Source organism: Apodemus sylvaticus, chromosome 2, assembly GCF_947179515.1.
Source record: "Apodemus sylvaticus chromosome 2, mApoSyl1.1, whole genome shotgun sequence".
Lineage (NCBI taxonomy): Eukaryota > Metazoa > Chordata > Mammalia > Rodentia > Muridae > Apodemus > Apodemus sylvaticus.
The window spans coordinates 26,364,980-26,379,433 of NC_067473.1; the positions used below are offsets into that span (position 1 = coordinate 26,364,980).

Genomic DNA, 14,454 nt, shown 5'->3' on the forward strand with positions numbered 1-14,454 from the left:
GGACTGAGCTTGGCCACTCTGAGTTTAGCTGCATCGTTTGCCCCTCTACAGCTTAATGTGAGGCCAAGCTTCCGACTTAGTGTGTCTCAGTGAGGACCTGAATGTCAGAGGGAAGAGTCGTCTGCAAGACAGACCAGCTGGGGTTGTGTTTCTGTCATTAATGGGAGCACAGGTGTGTGTCTGTAAACACCTGAACCCTGGTTAAGTTGTGTCAGCAAGGAGGAGTTTCTAGAGGGAGGGAGAAAGCTGTGTTCTCAGGTTTTACAGATCAACACCAGAATGATGGCTTGGATTCAGTAGTTTCACAGTTCGGGATTCAGTAACTAGCACTGACACTCCAATGTCCTCTTGCCTGGAGTTCGCTGGTGTGGCTGGTAGTCCAGCATTCTTGGGCCAGGTGTTGATTGGATGGTGTGGATTTGATTCGCCCACTGCAGGTCCATGCAGGTGACAGGTGTCTATGGTAGTGGTGAAGTGGTGGAACGGGGGCTTGATTAGTTCCTGTGCTTCCTGTCAAAGCACTGTACTAGGTAGTGCTGGACATCTTCCAGCCCTGAGGGGGTCACCCTTGAAATCTGGAAAGGGCTTCTTAATACTCACTGACTTCACCTTCTCCATCAGGAGGTCCATCTTGTTGAGGAAGAGGATGAAGAGACATTGAAGAAGAGCTTGTTGTTGACAATGGTCTCAAAGAGGTTCATGGACTCCATCAGCAGGATGGTGCACCTGTCCTCCATGAGGACCTGGTCGTAGTCACTCGAGGAGTCCATGAACAGGATCGATGTGATCCCATGAAAACACTGGAAACACTTCTGGTGCTGCAACCTCTGGCCGCCCACATCCATCATCTTAAATGAGATTTTCTTTATAATAAAGTCAAGTTCAATGATTCCCTTGGTGGCCTTTCTAGCCAGCAGGATGTCTTGTTTACTGGGGAAGTAGTTCAGTTGGCAAATCCAATCTAAGTTATCCAGGAAGTACTTCACTGATTCACCCAGCTGTAACTCGCTTCTGCGGCTGATGGCTTCCCTGATCCCCGAGTCTCTCCAGAGTGCACGCAGCACTGGCACAAGGAGCTGGAAGGTAGCAGGCTCCACAGGCAGGCCTGCCTTGTTCTCAAGGCCATCAGAAACATCCCTGCTTCTCCTTCTTGGAGTGCTGCCAGGGAATGCTGAGCTTGTCCCGAGGGTCTATAAGCAGCCTTGGGCCTCGCCATTAAGTTTGAAGCCAGTGCATACCTCCTTGTCTGTTCTGGCATGAGGGTCTCGAGTCTCAGGACCACAGCTAGAATCTTCTGAGAGGGAAGCCTCAGTTGGGGAACTGCAGAGATCAAAGAAATCTTAAGGAAGTTGTTGAAGATGGATGGTGTAGAGGAACTCCAGCAGCGCCTTCTGTTCCAGCTCCGGGCCATGGTTGATACACATCTGCTTGAGAAAGGTCGACTTGCCGCTCTAGCCTGCACCCAGCAGCAGGATCCTGACCAGCCGCCCCAGCTCAGCATTGACATCTCAGCTGCTCAGCTGTGCCACCTGGCCTTGTGCTTGAGTCATGCACTGTGCCTGCCCTGCACTCCCAGTCTAAGGCCTCTAAGGGCAGCCAGCAGTGACTGAGGGTCTGCACCACCCAGACATGGCCTTCCTCAGGCCTCAGCCGCGTCCTACTGGGGGCCTCACGCCATGGACACCCCTCAGCTGGCATGGCTCTCCCTGATCACACTCTGCCCTGCCCGCCTCTCCCTCAGGCTGTGTCCACATTCACCCCTGCTGCCCAGAGGCTTTCCCTCGCCTGGCCAGCTGAGGGGCGGAGGGGAAGGCGAAGACTAACTTTTCAAATTCAATTCTGGGCCCTTCAGGGTTTGTCTCAAATAGATAATGATGAGAATATATTATTTATGGTCAATAATTTGTTGTCCCATAAACACAATATTCCTCATTTATTCCTGCAGTTTGCTAAAGCACTTTTGTGTCCTTTAAGAGATAAGGGCCAGACATTGCTGTATGCTATATTGTTAGGGGGAAAAATTGAAGCATTCTAAGATGTCTCTAATTAGAATATGTAAAAAAGCTGTCTCCTGTTAACAACACAAAAATATAAATTCACAAAGTGAGTCTTGAAAAAATGTATCCTATGTATTTTCATCCAATTAAAAAAAAAGACACAAAAACTGACAAATAGGAAGCAACTCTATTTTTAAAGATTCTATGGGAGGAAACCATCAGTCAGGAAGTTGCTCCTGTTCCAAATCCACCCTGATGAAGTGTAATCCCAGTACTTTAGGACAGGCTTCATCCAGGGAGGATGAAGGCCATCTGTAGATGTGGACTGTAATACCCTGGCATCCTAGGATGTGCATCTGAGGGTTCCAGTCAGAGATGCAAGTCTCCAATAGAATAGTTCGAGAGCTGTCAGAGAAAGAAGCTCTCAGATAAAAGCCTGATGCACAGAGGTGTGATCATGTGCACAGCTTAAGGCCAACTAAAACAGGTTTCTAGTATTGCACATCCTAGTAATCTTTCCCACTAGTTCCTCCTGAGCAGCATACACATGCTTCTTAAATCACAAGGATGCTTCCAAAGTTGACAGTGGATTCTACTTCTGAATAAGAAGAAATCAATCTGGCGCTTCCAACGAAAATTGGAAATGGTTTTACCTGTAGACCCAGCTATATCACTTCTGGGCAAACATCCAAAAATGTTCTGACATATAAAAAGGACACATATTCCACTATGTTCATAGCAGCCTTATTGATAATAATCAGAAGCCAGAAAAAACCCAGATGTCCCTCTATGGAAGAATGGATACAAAAAGTATGGTTACAGAATGGATTACTACTAAGCAATTAAAAAACCAATGACTTCATACAATTTCTAGGCAAATGGACGATCTAGAAAATATCCTGAGTGAGGTAACCCACACAAAGGAACACACATGGTATGTGTCTCCTGAAAAGCTGATATTTGCCCTAAAGTTCACAATGTCCATGATACACCCCACAGACACTATGGACCTTAGAAGGAAGGGAGACCAGAGCATGGATGCTTCAGTCCTGCATTGAGGGGGTAACAGGATGATTGTGGGGGATGGAGGTAGAGGAGACCTGGGAGAGAGAGAGGTGAGGGAGGAAATAAGGGGCAGTATTAGGTACTGGAGAGGATAGGGGAGAAGTAAAGAGTGTCTGGAAATGGAACAAAAATGTGTAGCAGGGGGGGATGAGGAACTGGGTTAGCCACGTGAGGGACCCAGACACCAGGGAAACGTGAGGTTCCTAGGACACAAGGGGGAGGACTTTAGCCCAAATGTGCAGAGAAGGGGAAAATAGAACCTGTAGAGACCACCTCCAGGGGATAGGTACACCTCCACACACTTAAACAACCCTGTGACCCCCCCTCCTTAAAGGGATGATGCCACACACTCATTTTGAAATTTTAAGCCATAAATGTTCCTCAGCAAAGGAAGAACAGGGACAACAAATGGAGCAGAGACAGAAGGAAGGGACATCCAGGGACTGCCCTACCTGGGAATCCATCATAATTGCAGACACCAAACCAGACACTGATGGTGTGGTCAAAAGATGTTTGCAGACAGGAACCTCTTGTGAAGGTTCTTAGGGAAGTCCGGCAGCAACTTACCCTTGGTGCCACCCATTAGACTGAGGTCTGGAAAACTGGTGGGGAAGTTAGGGGAAAAGCTGAAGGGTCAAGGGGAATTGCAACCTCACTGGAAGAACAACATCTATTGCCAGGATCACCCAATGTTCCCAGTGAGTAGACCATAAACAGAAGAGTGTATAGGGAGGGATCTTTATCTCCAGATACGTAGTAGCAGAGGATGGCCCTGCCTGACAGAAATGGGAGGAGAGGCCCAGAGACCTGTGGAGGATTTTTTTTTTTGCCTGTAGTTCTTTTTTTTTTAAATTTTATTCAATATATTTTTTATTTACATTTCAAATGATTTCCCCTTTTCTGGTTCCCCACGCCCCAAAAGTCACATAAGCCCCCTTCCCTCCCTCTGTTCTCCCACCCATCCTTTCCCACTTCCCTGTTCTGGTTTTGTCTTATACTGCTACACTGGGTCTTTCCAGAACTAGGGGCCACTCCTCCGTTCTTCTTGTACCTCATTTGAAGTGTGGATTATGTTTTGCATATTCCAGTTTTCCAAGCTAATATCCACTTATTAGTGAGTGCATACCATGATTGATCCTTTGAGACTGGGTTACCTCACTTAGTATGATGCTCTCTAGCTCCATCCATTTGCCTAAGAATTTCATGAATTCATTGTTTCTAATGGCTGAATAGTACTCCATTGTGTAGATATACCACATTTTTTGCATCCATTCTTCTGTTGAGGAATACCTGTGTTCTTTCCAGCTTCTGGCTATTATAAATAGGGCTGCTATGAACATAGTGGAACATATATCCTTATTACATGCTGGGGAATCCTCTGGGTATATGCCCAGGAGTGGTATAGCAGGATCTTTCAGAAGTGACATGCCCAGTTTTCTGAGGGACTGCCAGAATGATTTCCAGAGTGGTTGTACTAATTTGCAACCCCACCAGCAGTGGAGGAGTGTTCCTCTTTCTCCACATCCTCGCCAACATCTGCTGTCTCCTGAGTTTTTAATCTTAGCCATTGTGACTGGTGTAAGGTGAAATCTCAGGTTTGTTTTGATTTGCATTTCCCTGATGACTAGTGAAGTTGAGTTTCTCTGCCATCTGAAGTTCTTCAGGTGAGAATTCTTTGTTTAACTCTGTACCCCATTTTTAAATAGGGTTATCTGGTTTTCTGGGGTCTAACTTCTTGAGTTCTTTGTATATATTGGATATTAGCCCTCTATCTGATGTAGAGTTGGTGAAGATCTTTTCCCAATTTGTTGGTTGCCGATTTGTCCTTTTGATGGTGTCCTTTGCTTTACAGAAACTTTAAAATTTTGTGAGGTCCCATTTGTAAATTCTTGATCTTAGAGCATAAGCTATTGGTGTTCTGTTCAGGAACTTTCCTCCTGTACCGATGTCCTCAAGGGTCTTCCCGAGTGTCTTTTCTATTAGCTTCAGAGTGTCTGGCTTTATATGGAGGATTGAGGCCCCAGGGTAGTGGGATGCTAAATCTGTAAGGCAGGAAAGGGGGAGTGGTGGAGTGCCCTCATACAGGCAAAGGGCAGGGGGAAAGGGAAGATGTGGTTTAAGGGGTTGTTGGAGGAAGAACCAGGAAGTGGTATATCATTTGAGATCTATTCAATGGAATGATTAATAAATACATTTAAAACAATACACATATGCCAGCCATTTAATTTTAACAATGAAGACTCAGGAGCCAGATGCTGGGGTGAAAACCTGCCAGGTCAGAGAGTCAGGGAAAGCCCTCAGCTGACTTTGCTACCTGCTGACCTCCCAGAAGGAAAGCATTCTTTATCCCTCTCCACACTGTTTTAAATATCTTTCAACCTAAATAACTTCCTTTTGTTTAGTTATATTGATTCCATTTCAACTGGTTCCTTGATCTGCCTCTTGCCCTGGAGTTGACATTCTTTTGCCTTGCAATAAAGGTGTGTACTTGGGCTAAGCCAAAGGACAATAAAGTACTTGTTTACAGTAAACAGAAAGCTCTTAGATTAAAAATCTATGCTAGGTCTGAGCTACACCATACAAAATTTATTCTGTAAATAACACAATCTTGGGCTTTACAATGATAATGAATACACTGCAACATAAGTAAACAATGTTCTCTCTGCTGTAGAAATCATGATGGGAACACCATGATCCTAAAAGAAAACCAGAACTGGACTCTTGAAGCTGTTGCACATGACCAACAAGGACAAAAAGAGCACCAAGGAGACTCTTGATCCTTATCACAAGGGATAAATTATCAATTCCTTTTGTCACATATTTTAGGCCAAGATATCACCATTCCTGATCTTGGCTCATTGTCCTAGGGGATGCTGAAGGGAAGAGTTGGTGTCTAGGGGTCACCCAACAAACCACAGGAACAGTGAATTAAGTTAAACAGGGATGGTTTGATGAATACACACCTCATGATGGACCAACGATGGCAACAGCTCAAATCTGAGCAGGAGACATTGCAGCATGGAATGGCCTTGTCTCAACAGGTGGGAGGCCCTTAGTCCCATGGACGATTGATGCCCCAGTGGAGTGGAGTGCTGAAGCAGTAGGGGAGGAGAAGGTGCGTGGGTCGGGGAGCACCATCATACAAGCAAAGGGCCCTGACTCAAGCCATTTTAGACTTAATAATGCATATTGACCTTGAATTTGATGGGTACTAGGTAAAGGATATAGATGTGAAATTTCCTGATTAAAATCCTTAAAACATGCAGTACATAACATAGAAAATGGAAAGCATGACCCTGGTCTGAATCAAGATTTTTTTCTTTTGTTTTACATGAAGGTCATGTAGGTATGTTACAACAACAGTATGAAATAGATGGCTAGCAAGTGACAAATTGGCTACAGTTATGCTATGGCACAAAAAATTATCAGAAAAAAATGTATCCTTATGAAAAATTTCTGCATGACCTTATCATGTTTAGACAAGTTCTGTGACCTCAAAAGTAGCTCCTTAGAAGTAGAACAGAAAAGATGTTTGTTACCTGAAAGGAGGTGCCTGAGCAGTGTTGCTCAGCATTCTCAGTGACAATTGCACCTCACTCTGTCCCTGCAGGGTATTCCAAACTGTCCTTCCAACTTCCCTGTAAACCAGTCTAGGCACACAAAGGTCAGGAATCAGTGCTGGTGTCCCACTCCTCACTTATGCTCCATTTTCAACAATGTACGTGTAGAAGCAAATACAGCGTGGCCACTTGACATTGATACTCTTCACATCTTACTGAGGGCAGCAATTGCTTGACTACACCCAAATCTATAAAATATGTGGGCACTAGGGAAGTACATCAAGATAAAGCTAGGAGAGAGGTTCATGGACTCTGCCCTGGATTGAATGCAGAAATGTGGAGGTGGGACAAACATGTCTAGTTAAATATCCCACTAAGTTCACATTGTGTTTGCTGGATTTACTCTCAGGGCAAGGAAGTGTAGTATCTCTGATGGTGTCTGTCAAGTCCCTCGAAAAGTTCACTGGGTTTTGGCCTCAGCACTTGATGTGGTGATGTGGCAGTGGCACTCAGGAAAGCTACAGATTGTAACTGGCACTGTATCATGCTAGCAGCAGTGGATAATACTCAGTTGTCCAGATGGTGATACCCACTCTCATTATTTCTTTTTTTAAATATTTTTATTTTCTATATTCTTTGTTTACATTCCAAATGATTTCCCCTTTTCCAGATCCCCCCTCACAATATGTCCCATAAACCTTCTTCATTTCTTAATGTGAACCCAGGGAAAGAGAGAAAAAATTCCTAAGAAAAGAAAGAACATTTCCCCTTCTCCATCTTCCCAGCTAGAAACACTTGCAGAGAGAAAATGGTAAATTCATTGAAATAGACAAAGATTGGTAGGTGAGGCCTTGAATGGAGGGTGTGTTTCGGTGTTTTTCTCTGAAACCAAGTCTTAAAAATTCCATTTCATCCTCTACCTGGCCTCCCAGGCTAACCTTCACCTCAGATAATCCTGCTTCCACTTTACTGTTGTTAGGCTTACAAGTGGGGCTCCTAGGAATGGTAGGACAGGACTAGTCACTGACAGAGACCTGGGTTTTCTAATGCTGAGGTGTGTACCCACTCATGTAGCTACAGACATTTTGTTCTATGTCTGCTCCCTAGTTCAGATTGCTGCTATAATGTGCCTGCCAAATCACTGACACAGAAAAGTAACTTGTCTCAGAGGAAGGTCATGTTGACACATACTCTTATGTTATTTATGATATTTGTTAAACTTATAATGTTCAACAAAATTTACATAGGACCCATCAAATTAATGGTCAATAGACACTCTTATATCTAAAATGACCTAATCAGAAATGAGCACTGGATACTTCCTACAACTTCATAGAAGCTACATGTAATTTGGGTTTTCTATTTGTTTGTTTGTTTGTTTTTGTTTTTTGCTTTAGAAGTTGATGAATATAGATATTTGTAGCCATGGCTCAGCTCCCAAAATCTGATATGTGGTCCTGTTCAATCAGTATTATCTTCTACATTCATTAATCCATCCCTATTTATTTGAGAAAGGTGTTTTTCTGGTTTGTGGGGCCAATCATGAACCCAAGCACAAGGTGTTAGGCCCTTGCTCTGTGCACTAACATACATCTATTACATTTTCATACACCCTTACCAATTTTGACTATTTTATTTTGTTTTGACATAATATCATTTTATAGATTATAGAGGGCAATAAGCAATCCCCCTTTGGTGACACTGCTGCAGAAATGAGACTCTGCCTGAGGGCCTTTCCATTGGTGGCTCCAATATTTTACTTTCCTCTGTCAACTGATCTCCAGACTCTTGCCAGAACCATGAGGACTGCAACTCTGTCTCTGTCTCTGTCTCTGTCTCTCTCTCTTCTGTCTCTCTCTCTCTCTCTGTTAAGTCATCTTGGGGCAGCTTTAAAAAAGCTAAGCACAAGATATCTTGAATGAGGCCCCTAACACACATCCACATATTAACCTGCCCTGCAGGCTCTGCCTGGATGTAATTTCATGCACCTGTACCAAAGACAGGAGAACTTTTGATTGCACTTAAGAACTGGAGTTATTTCTCAGTACATTTAAAGGTTCATATTGCTGACTGAGGAAAATTTGAGATAGGATGAGATATTTCTGAGAAGGGTTTGAAAAGGAAACCCTCAGTTAGAAACACAGGGATTACTGAGGTGATGGCAATTAATCCCAGAGTAAACCATGGCCTTGGAAGGAAGATGAGCTCAGTGGCTATGCCCCAGGAGAGTCTTCAGGAAAGAGCACCTCAGCTTCCTGTTAAGTACAAGGAGAATATTAGCAGGGAGCTAAAGGCTGTAATCCATGATATCAGCAGTCCCTTCTTGAACATTCTATAATTTTCCAGAGAGGTCTTGGCATGAGCTGTGATGTCACCAGTGTTGTAGCAACAGCAGAGCATTGAGGTTTCTCAGTCAGTGTCTAGAGGATACACTGAGGTTTTGAGGTTCTAGGATACACTGATAGACATGGTTGCCCGAATCAGAAAACTTTTTCGGAGAACCAATGTGGATGAGAGAGAGACAAGAGAGAGGAGGAAGGAAGCTTGCCTTTCATCTGAGAGTAATGAAGGACAAAGGAGGTGGTCTTGGAGAATGTGGAGTAAGTACTGGGAAGTGGATATTGAGCTTCCTGGCAGGGTGGCCCGAGCTGGCCTTTCTAGCAAATTCCAATTCTTCACTTTCACTGAGTATTGTGGTTGTTACTTGGGGACAGAATGAGAGCATCAGGAGTCACAGTGGATCTAATCTATACCAATTTAGGGAAGGGCATCACTGCCTTCACTACCATGCTTCTAGCTTCAGCTTCTCTGACAATAGTACCAGGGAGAGATTTGTGCCCCTGCTGATAACCTCTTGTTCTCAGAACTACTCTTAATTCCTCCCCCTCAAAGTTCCCACCTTAGCTTTCCCACTGGTTGTGGATGGCAGGAATAACTGTACTGTAACCAAAGACCTATCAGAGTTGATAAACCCAGCAGAGATGCCATCCTGTGGCCACTTCTGGAGTACTTGTTGTTTCAATAGAAATAAATCAGTGTGTTCTCCCCCTGCAGGATGTTTTAAGGCCATTTCCTGGGCCTAGAGTAACAGGGTAGGAGATCTGAACATCATACAGCACTCAAGTACTTGTGAATAGTGAATTTATAGTGTGACTTGGGAAACCAGAGGACTGAGGACTCTGAGGACAAGTTGCATTCTGTGCATTTGGTAATAAGCCAGGAGAAGCCATCTCTGTGGTCATCATAAGAATGCATAGGGAGACAGAGGACACACATGGCTGCTTACATCTCCTAGTCTCTATAGAGTGATGGGAGAACTGAGATCCACTGAGCATGCATCTAAAGCCTGGAGGAAACTCTGTGTGATGTCACTGGGTTCTAGGCCTGTGGTCTACTTTGTAGGCCTCAGAGTAGACTGTCTACACTCTATGCATTCCACAAATGTAAGTTCACTTGTGTTCTTTTACCTACAGGGGCTGGCAGGCAGACATCATCCCCTGTAACTGTCCTAAGCAAGAAGCAGGCCAAGGAGGAAGAGGAGAGGCTGGCCAGAGAGCTGCAGCTCGTTACACAAGAGAGAAATGAGCTGAGAGATCGCTTGATCTATGTCACAGAGGGAGCCATGAACAAGAGGTACGCATTGCTCCAAATGCTGTGGTGTTCATCTGGAGTCAATGCCACACTTGTCTTTTTAAGGCGGTTGATCATAGGAAGGTGTATCTTCATAATATCCCTGGGTCAAACTTCATGTCCCTAAATACTTCTTAGAGGAGAGGCAGAACCTGAAGCTTGGTCAGGAGTAAGATGGGAAATGGACTCTTCTGCTTCCTCCAGGTCAAAAGTCGGACTTTTGGTCTGAGTGAAGAATTCAGGGATAGAGGCAATGGTCAGTAAGTTCCCAGAGTGCTTTTGGAAAGCCCTTGAAAGGAGGTGCTTTTCTGAGGTTCTAGGAGCTGAGATTTTGTGGTGAGTGTTTGTACTGGACTGGCAGGTGACTGAGTGCTGTAAACTGCTAGATGCAAATGGGAGGGCGTGGTCCCACATTGTTCTTCTCAGTGCTTGACTAGATGCCTGAGGCTCTGCCTGTTCCTCTTTCTCTGAGTGACTTATACTCTGAGACAGTAGTGTTGCATGCATTTCTTCTGAATCTCGTGTTCTCTCTGCTTCTGTCTCTGATTCACTCTCTCTCTCTTTCTGTTACTCTGTCTCTTTTTTCCCTTACATGTGTATACACATATGTGTATATCTGTTTCTGTGTGTATGCATGTGTGTGTGCACATGATTGTGGTGTCTCTTGTGAATTAATTTTTTGCATGCTTATATTTCTCTCTACTCTTTTAAATTCAGGGATCTGTGACATCCAGGGTACTCTGAGACAGTAATGTTGCATACATTTCTGCTGATTCTCATTCTGTTCTCTCTAGTTCTGTCTCTGTCTTTATTTCTCATTCTTTTGCTCTGTGTCCTTTTCTCCTAATGTATGTGTGCCAGTCTATGAGTCTGTTTGCTTCCAGGTGTGCATACAAGTGCTTCTGTTTTGTATCTTTATATTTACCTCCACACTTTGGAATCTTGTGGTCTGTGTATTGGACTGAGGATTTACATACAGTTTCAAGGTGATGTGAGTCCTGATGTCTGGGAGCCCCCACTTTAAATAGCACTGTTCCTTCTCTTTATGGGAACATTTATGTAAACAGTTGCACCTCTTGGGCAGATTATAAAGCATTGGATATGTCTGGTCTCATCTCAAGAATTATGTGTAATGTCTGCCTCTGAAGTGTTAGTTATCATAGAATTATAGTCCCTGTTGTCAAAACAGGGAAAATATAATCACAGGTGTCTAGTTGGCAACGACCTGTGGCCTAGGCTATTGAGGGCACAAGGGGCTAGACTGCCCCTCCAGAGCTAATGAGTAAACACAGGGAGCCAGGGCACCCTCCATCTGGATACATAGCTTATGCTGTCCTTGGGAAAGGATAAAAAGTTTCCAAAGATGAAAAAAGATCCCAGCATGTAGAATCCAGGAATTGACCTTCCTGTGCTGGGAGTACAAGACCCAGTCTGTGTTCATGTGTTCTTAGAACAGAGGGGAGGCCCCTGGTTATGGAAACAGTAGCAGTATGGGGCAATACCAGAACAGGGAAGTGGGAAGGGGTGGATGAGGGAGTAGGGGGAGGAAAGAGGGCTTGTGGGAGTTTTGAGGAGTGGTAATCCAGAAAAGGGGAAATCATTTGAAATGTAAATAAAAAATATATCGAATAAAAAAAAAAAAAGAAACACATTTTCAGCCAGGCCATGGTAGCACACACCTGTATTCCCAGCATTTGGGAGGCAGTGGCAGATGGATTTCTGAGTTTGAGGCCAGCCTTTTCTACACAGTGAGTTGCAGGACAGCCAGGGCTACACAGAGAAAACTTGTCTCAAAAATACAAAAAAATATATAAATATAAATGAATAAATAAATAAATAAATAAATAAATAAATAAATAAATAAATAAATAAAATACTTAGATGTGTACTTGTCTTGGTTTCGGAAAAGGTGTTTTAAAAAAAGCACATGTTCATGGAGTTCTATCTTCCTGGGGACAGGCCATACTACACACCAAATCCGTTATATGAAAAATTAAAGTTAAAGGAGAAGGAGATTATGACATTTCTACACACCTTAGAGAAGGAGAACATTGAGGCCAAACAGACCTTCCAGGATCTCAAGAAAGAGATTAACTTCTATCGGTAAGTACTGTTCATGGAGGTCACCAGGTGTGCAATGGCCATTTCTGACTTCCTTTGTTCCTGGACTGCAGAGTCTGCAGGTCTGACTCTATCCCTTCTGCCTTTTAGCCATCACTGTGCCTTGGGACTTCTCCTGTCAGTTTCAAAGTCTGTAAGAGACTGTTACTCATCCTAACATTGTCCAGGCATCATCAGGAGCCTCTCATTAGAAGAGTGATTCAGATCATGAGAGGGTTATGGTATAGTTCTAGGTCTCTGGGGCTCAGGGATGGTTTTACAGAGCTAAATGTGATCTAACAAATGGATACAATGCCCTCCTCTTGAATCTTCTGACTGCATTGAAGGTATCTGCCACCTACTAATTGATGTTGCTGAAATGCATTGGGCTGTCATGGATACTTTCAGATACCTTGTTCTTTGGAGAGACATGCAACCTTATTGGTGTTTGGGCTGCAGCAATCATTTATTTCTTCCCTCAAGTTGCTATTTGCTGTTTGTGTACCTCTCAAGAATGTATTGAGAAGTATTGCATTAGGTATTCCTGGGAACCTAGGTCCTACTGGGGTTAATAGGACCTTGATGTAGGAATGGGAGGAGGAGCCTGCAGGATCTTACCATGAATATTGTGTCTCTAGCAACCTGCACAGCCGGCTCCTGATGCAGAAGAACATTATGAATAAGAGATTGGTTACACTGAAGCAGGAGAACAAGAAAGTACATGCTGATTGGACCATCATTCAGCAATACCTGATTGACTTGAACCTGAATGTTAAAGATGAACAGGACAAGACCAGCATCCTCCAGGGCCAACAACATCAGGTAGATACAAGCAGATCAGCATGGCTTATACTGACTGATAACATTTTCCCACTGCATCCATCTTTGCTTTCACACTGCACCATTCTAATGCACAGTCCCAAGCAGCCACCCACCTCATGGAATGTAGTTGGTCATTGCTAGGGCTATGCACATTCTGGGTTGTGAACCTCTTGAGATAAGCTGAAATATGGCAAGTATACCTTTCTACTCCTCTTTATTCTAAAGACCAGTAAGGGTGATAGATCAATATCATGCAGCATTCCTACACCTGCTCATGATACATGGGCTGCTTTGCAGACCTTTGGGTAAGATCTGGGTCCTGTGACAGAGGTCACGCAAGGGTCATGTGACTTCCCAAGTGGGAAGCAACTTGAAGTGTTAAAATTCAAACACTAATAAGAAATATGTTATTCTCCTTGTCTTTGATCTGTGTGGCATGTGGCATTTTCCTTTCCTCCTGTAACCCAGTGAAGTCTCTTCCAATTGCCCATTTCTTGGTGTGCCCTGATAAAAATGAGTAGCAGCTTGTCAGCCCATGTAATAAGTTAATGTTGCTGGATATTTTGCTGTGCCTTCAGTTGTAACAGCAATGGTGTCAGTTAAAAGATCAATGATAACATTCCTGTTGAGATGTTGAAAGGCAGCAGCCTGACAGCTGACATTTAGGTTCCCAATAAGCCTCTGTCTTAATAACTGCATTCGTCTTCTAGGATGCAGAGAGTGTAGCAAGAGCTGAAATTTCCACAGCCCAGGAAGAGGGCTTCCTGCAGAATGAGTTGCCACTTCAGGAAGACCCTGCTGAGCTCCATCCTCAACAGCCACAAAATTCCTTGGATGAGTCTTCTACCACATAATTGAACTCCTCAGGTTGAATAGGCACTAACTACCTAGCCAGTGAGCCAATCAATTCAGGAATTTATTCCCTTTCCTGTACAAACAACACCCCTTGGGGGAGAACTGAGGTGACTGCCCTGCCACCACATGTCCCAGAGAAGAAACAGACTGTATGTCCCTGTTGCTGAAAGTGTACTGAGAGAACTCTGGTTCATAGAATTTACTGTTAGAGTTTTGGTTGCTGTTTGGTTTTTTGCTGTTTTGGAACTTGTTATGTTATTGGATATTATATATTATTGTTATTGCTTTTTTCCTTATGCTTTTCACTGTTTATAGTAATTATCTTTAAAAGCCTGTTTTTGAAATGTATTTCTGATGAATAAAAATTTATTTGTAACTCCTCACTTTTGAGACAATATTACTTATTCAGGTTTTCTGTCCTATCC

General features: G+C 43.6%; 1 protein-coding gene and 1 pseudogene across 1 annotated transcript; one reads left to right on the forward strand and one right to left on the reverse strand.

The window, feature by feature from the left end:
* Positions 1-261: 261 nt before the first annotated feature.
* LOC127677805 (guanine nucleotide-binding protein subunit alpha-12-like) lies at positions 262-1,481 on the reverse strand (annotated as a pseudogene).
* A 4,550-nt stretch (positions 1,482-6,031) lies between these two features.
* LOC127677806 (disks large homolog 5-like) lies at positions 6,032-14,028 on the forward strand. The gene is made up of 6 exons (XM_052172799.1): positions 6,032-6,103; positions 9,075-9,222; positions 10,096-10,255; positions 12,212-12,355; positions 12,991-13,174; positions 13,885-14,028. The coding sequence occupies exons 1-6, from the start codon at positions 6,032-6,034 to the stop codon at positions 14,026-14,028; spliced, it is 852 nt and encodes a 283-aa protein (XP_052028759.1).
* The last annotated feature ends 426 nt before the right edge of the window (positions 14,029-14,454 follow it).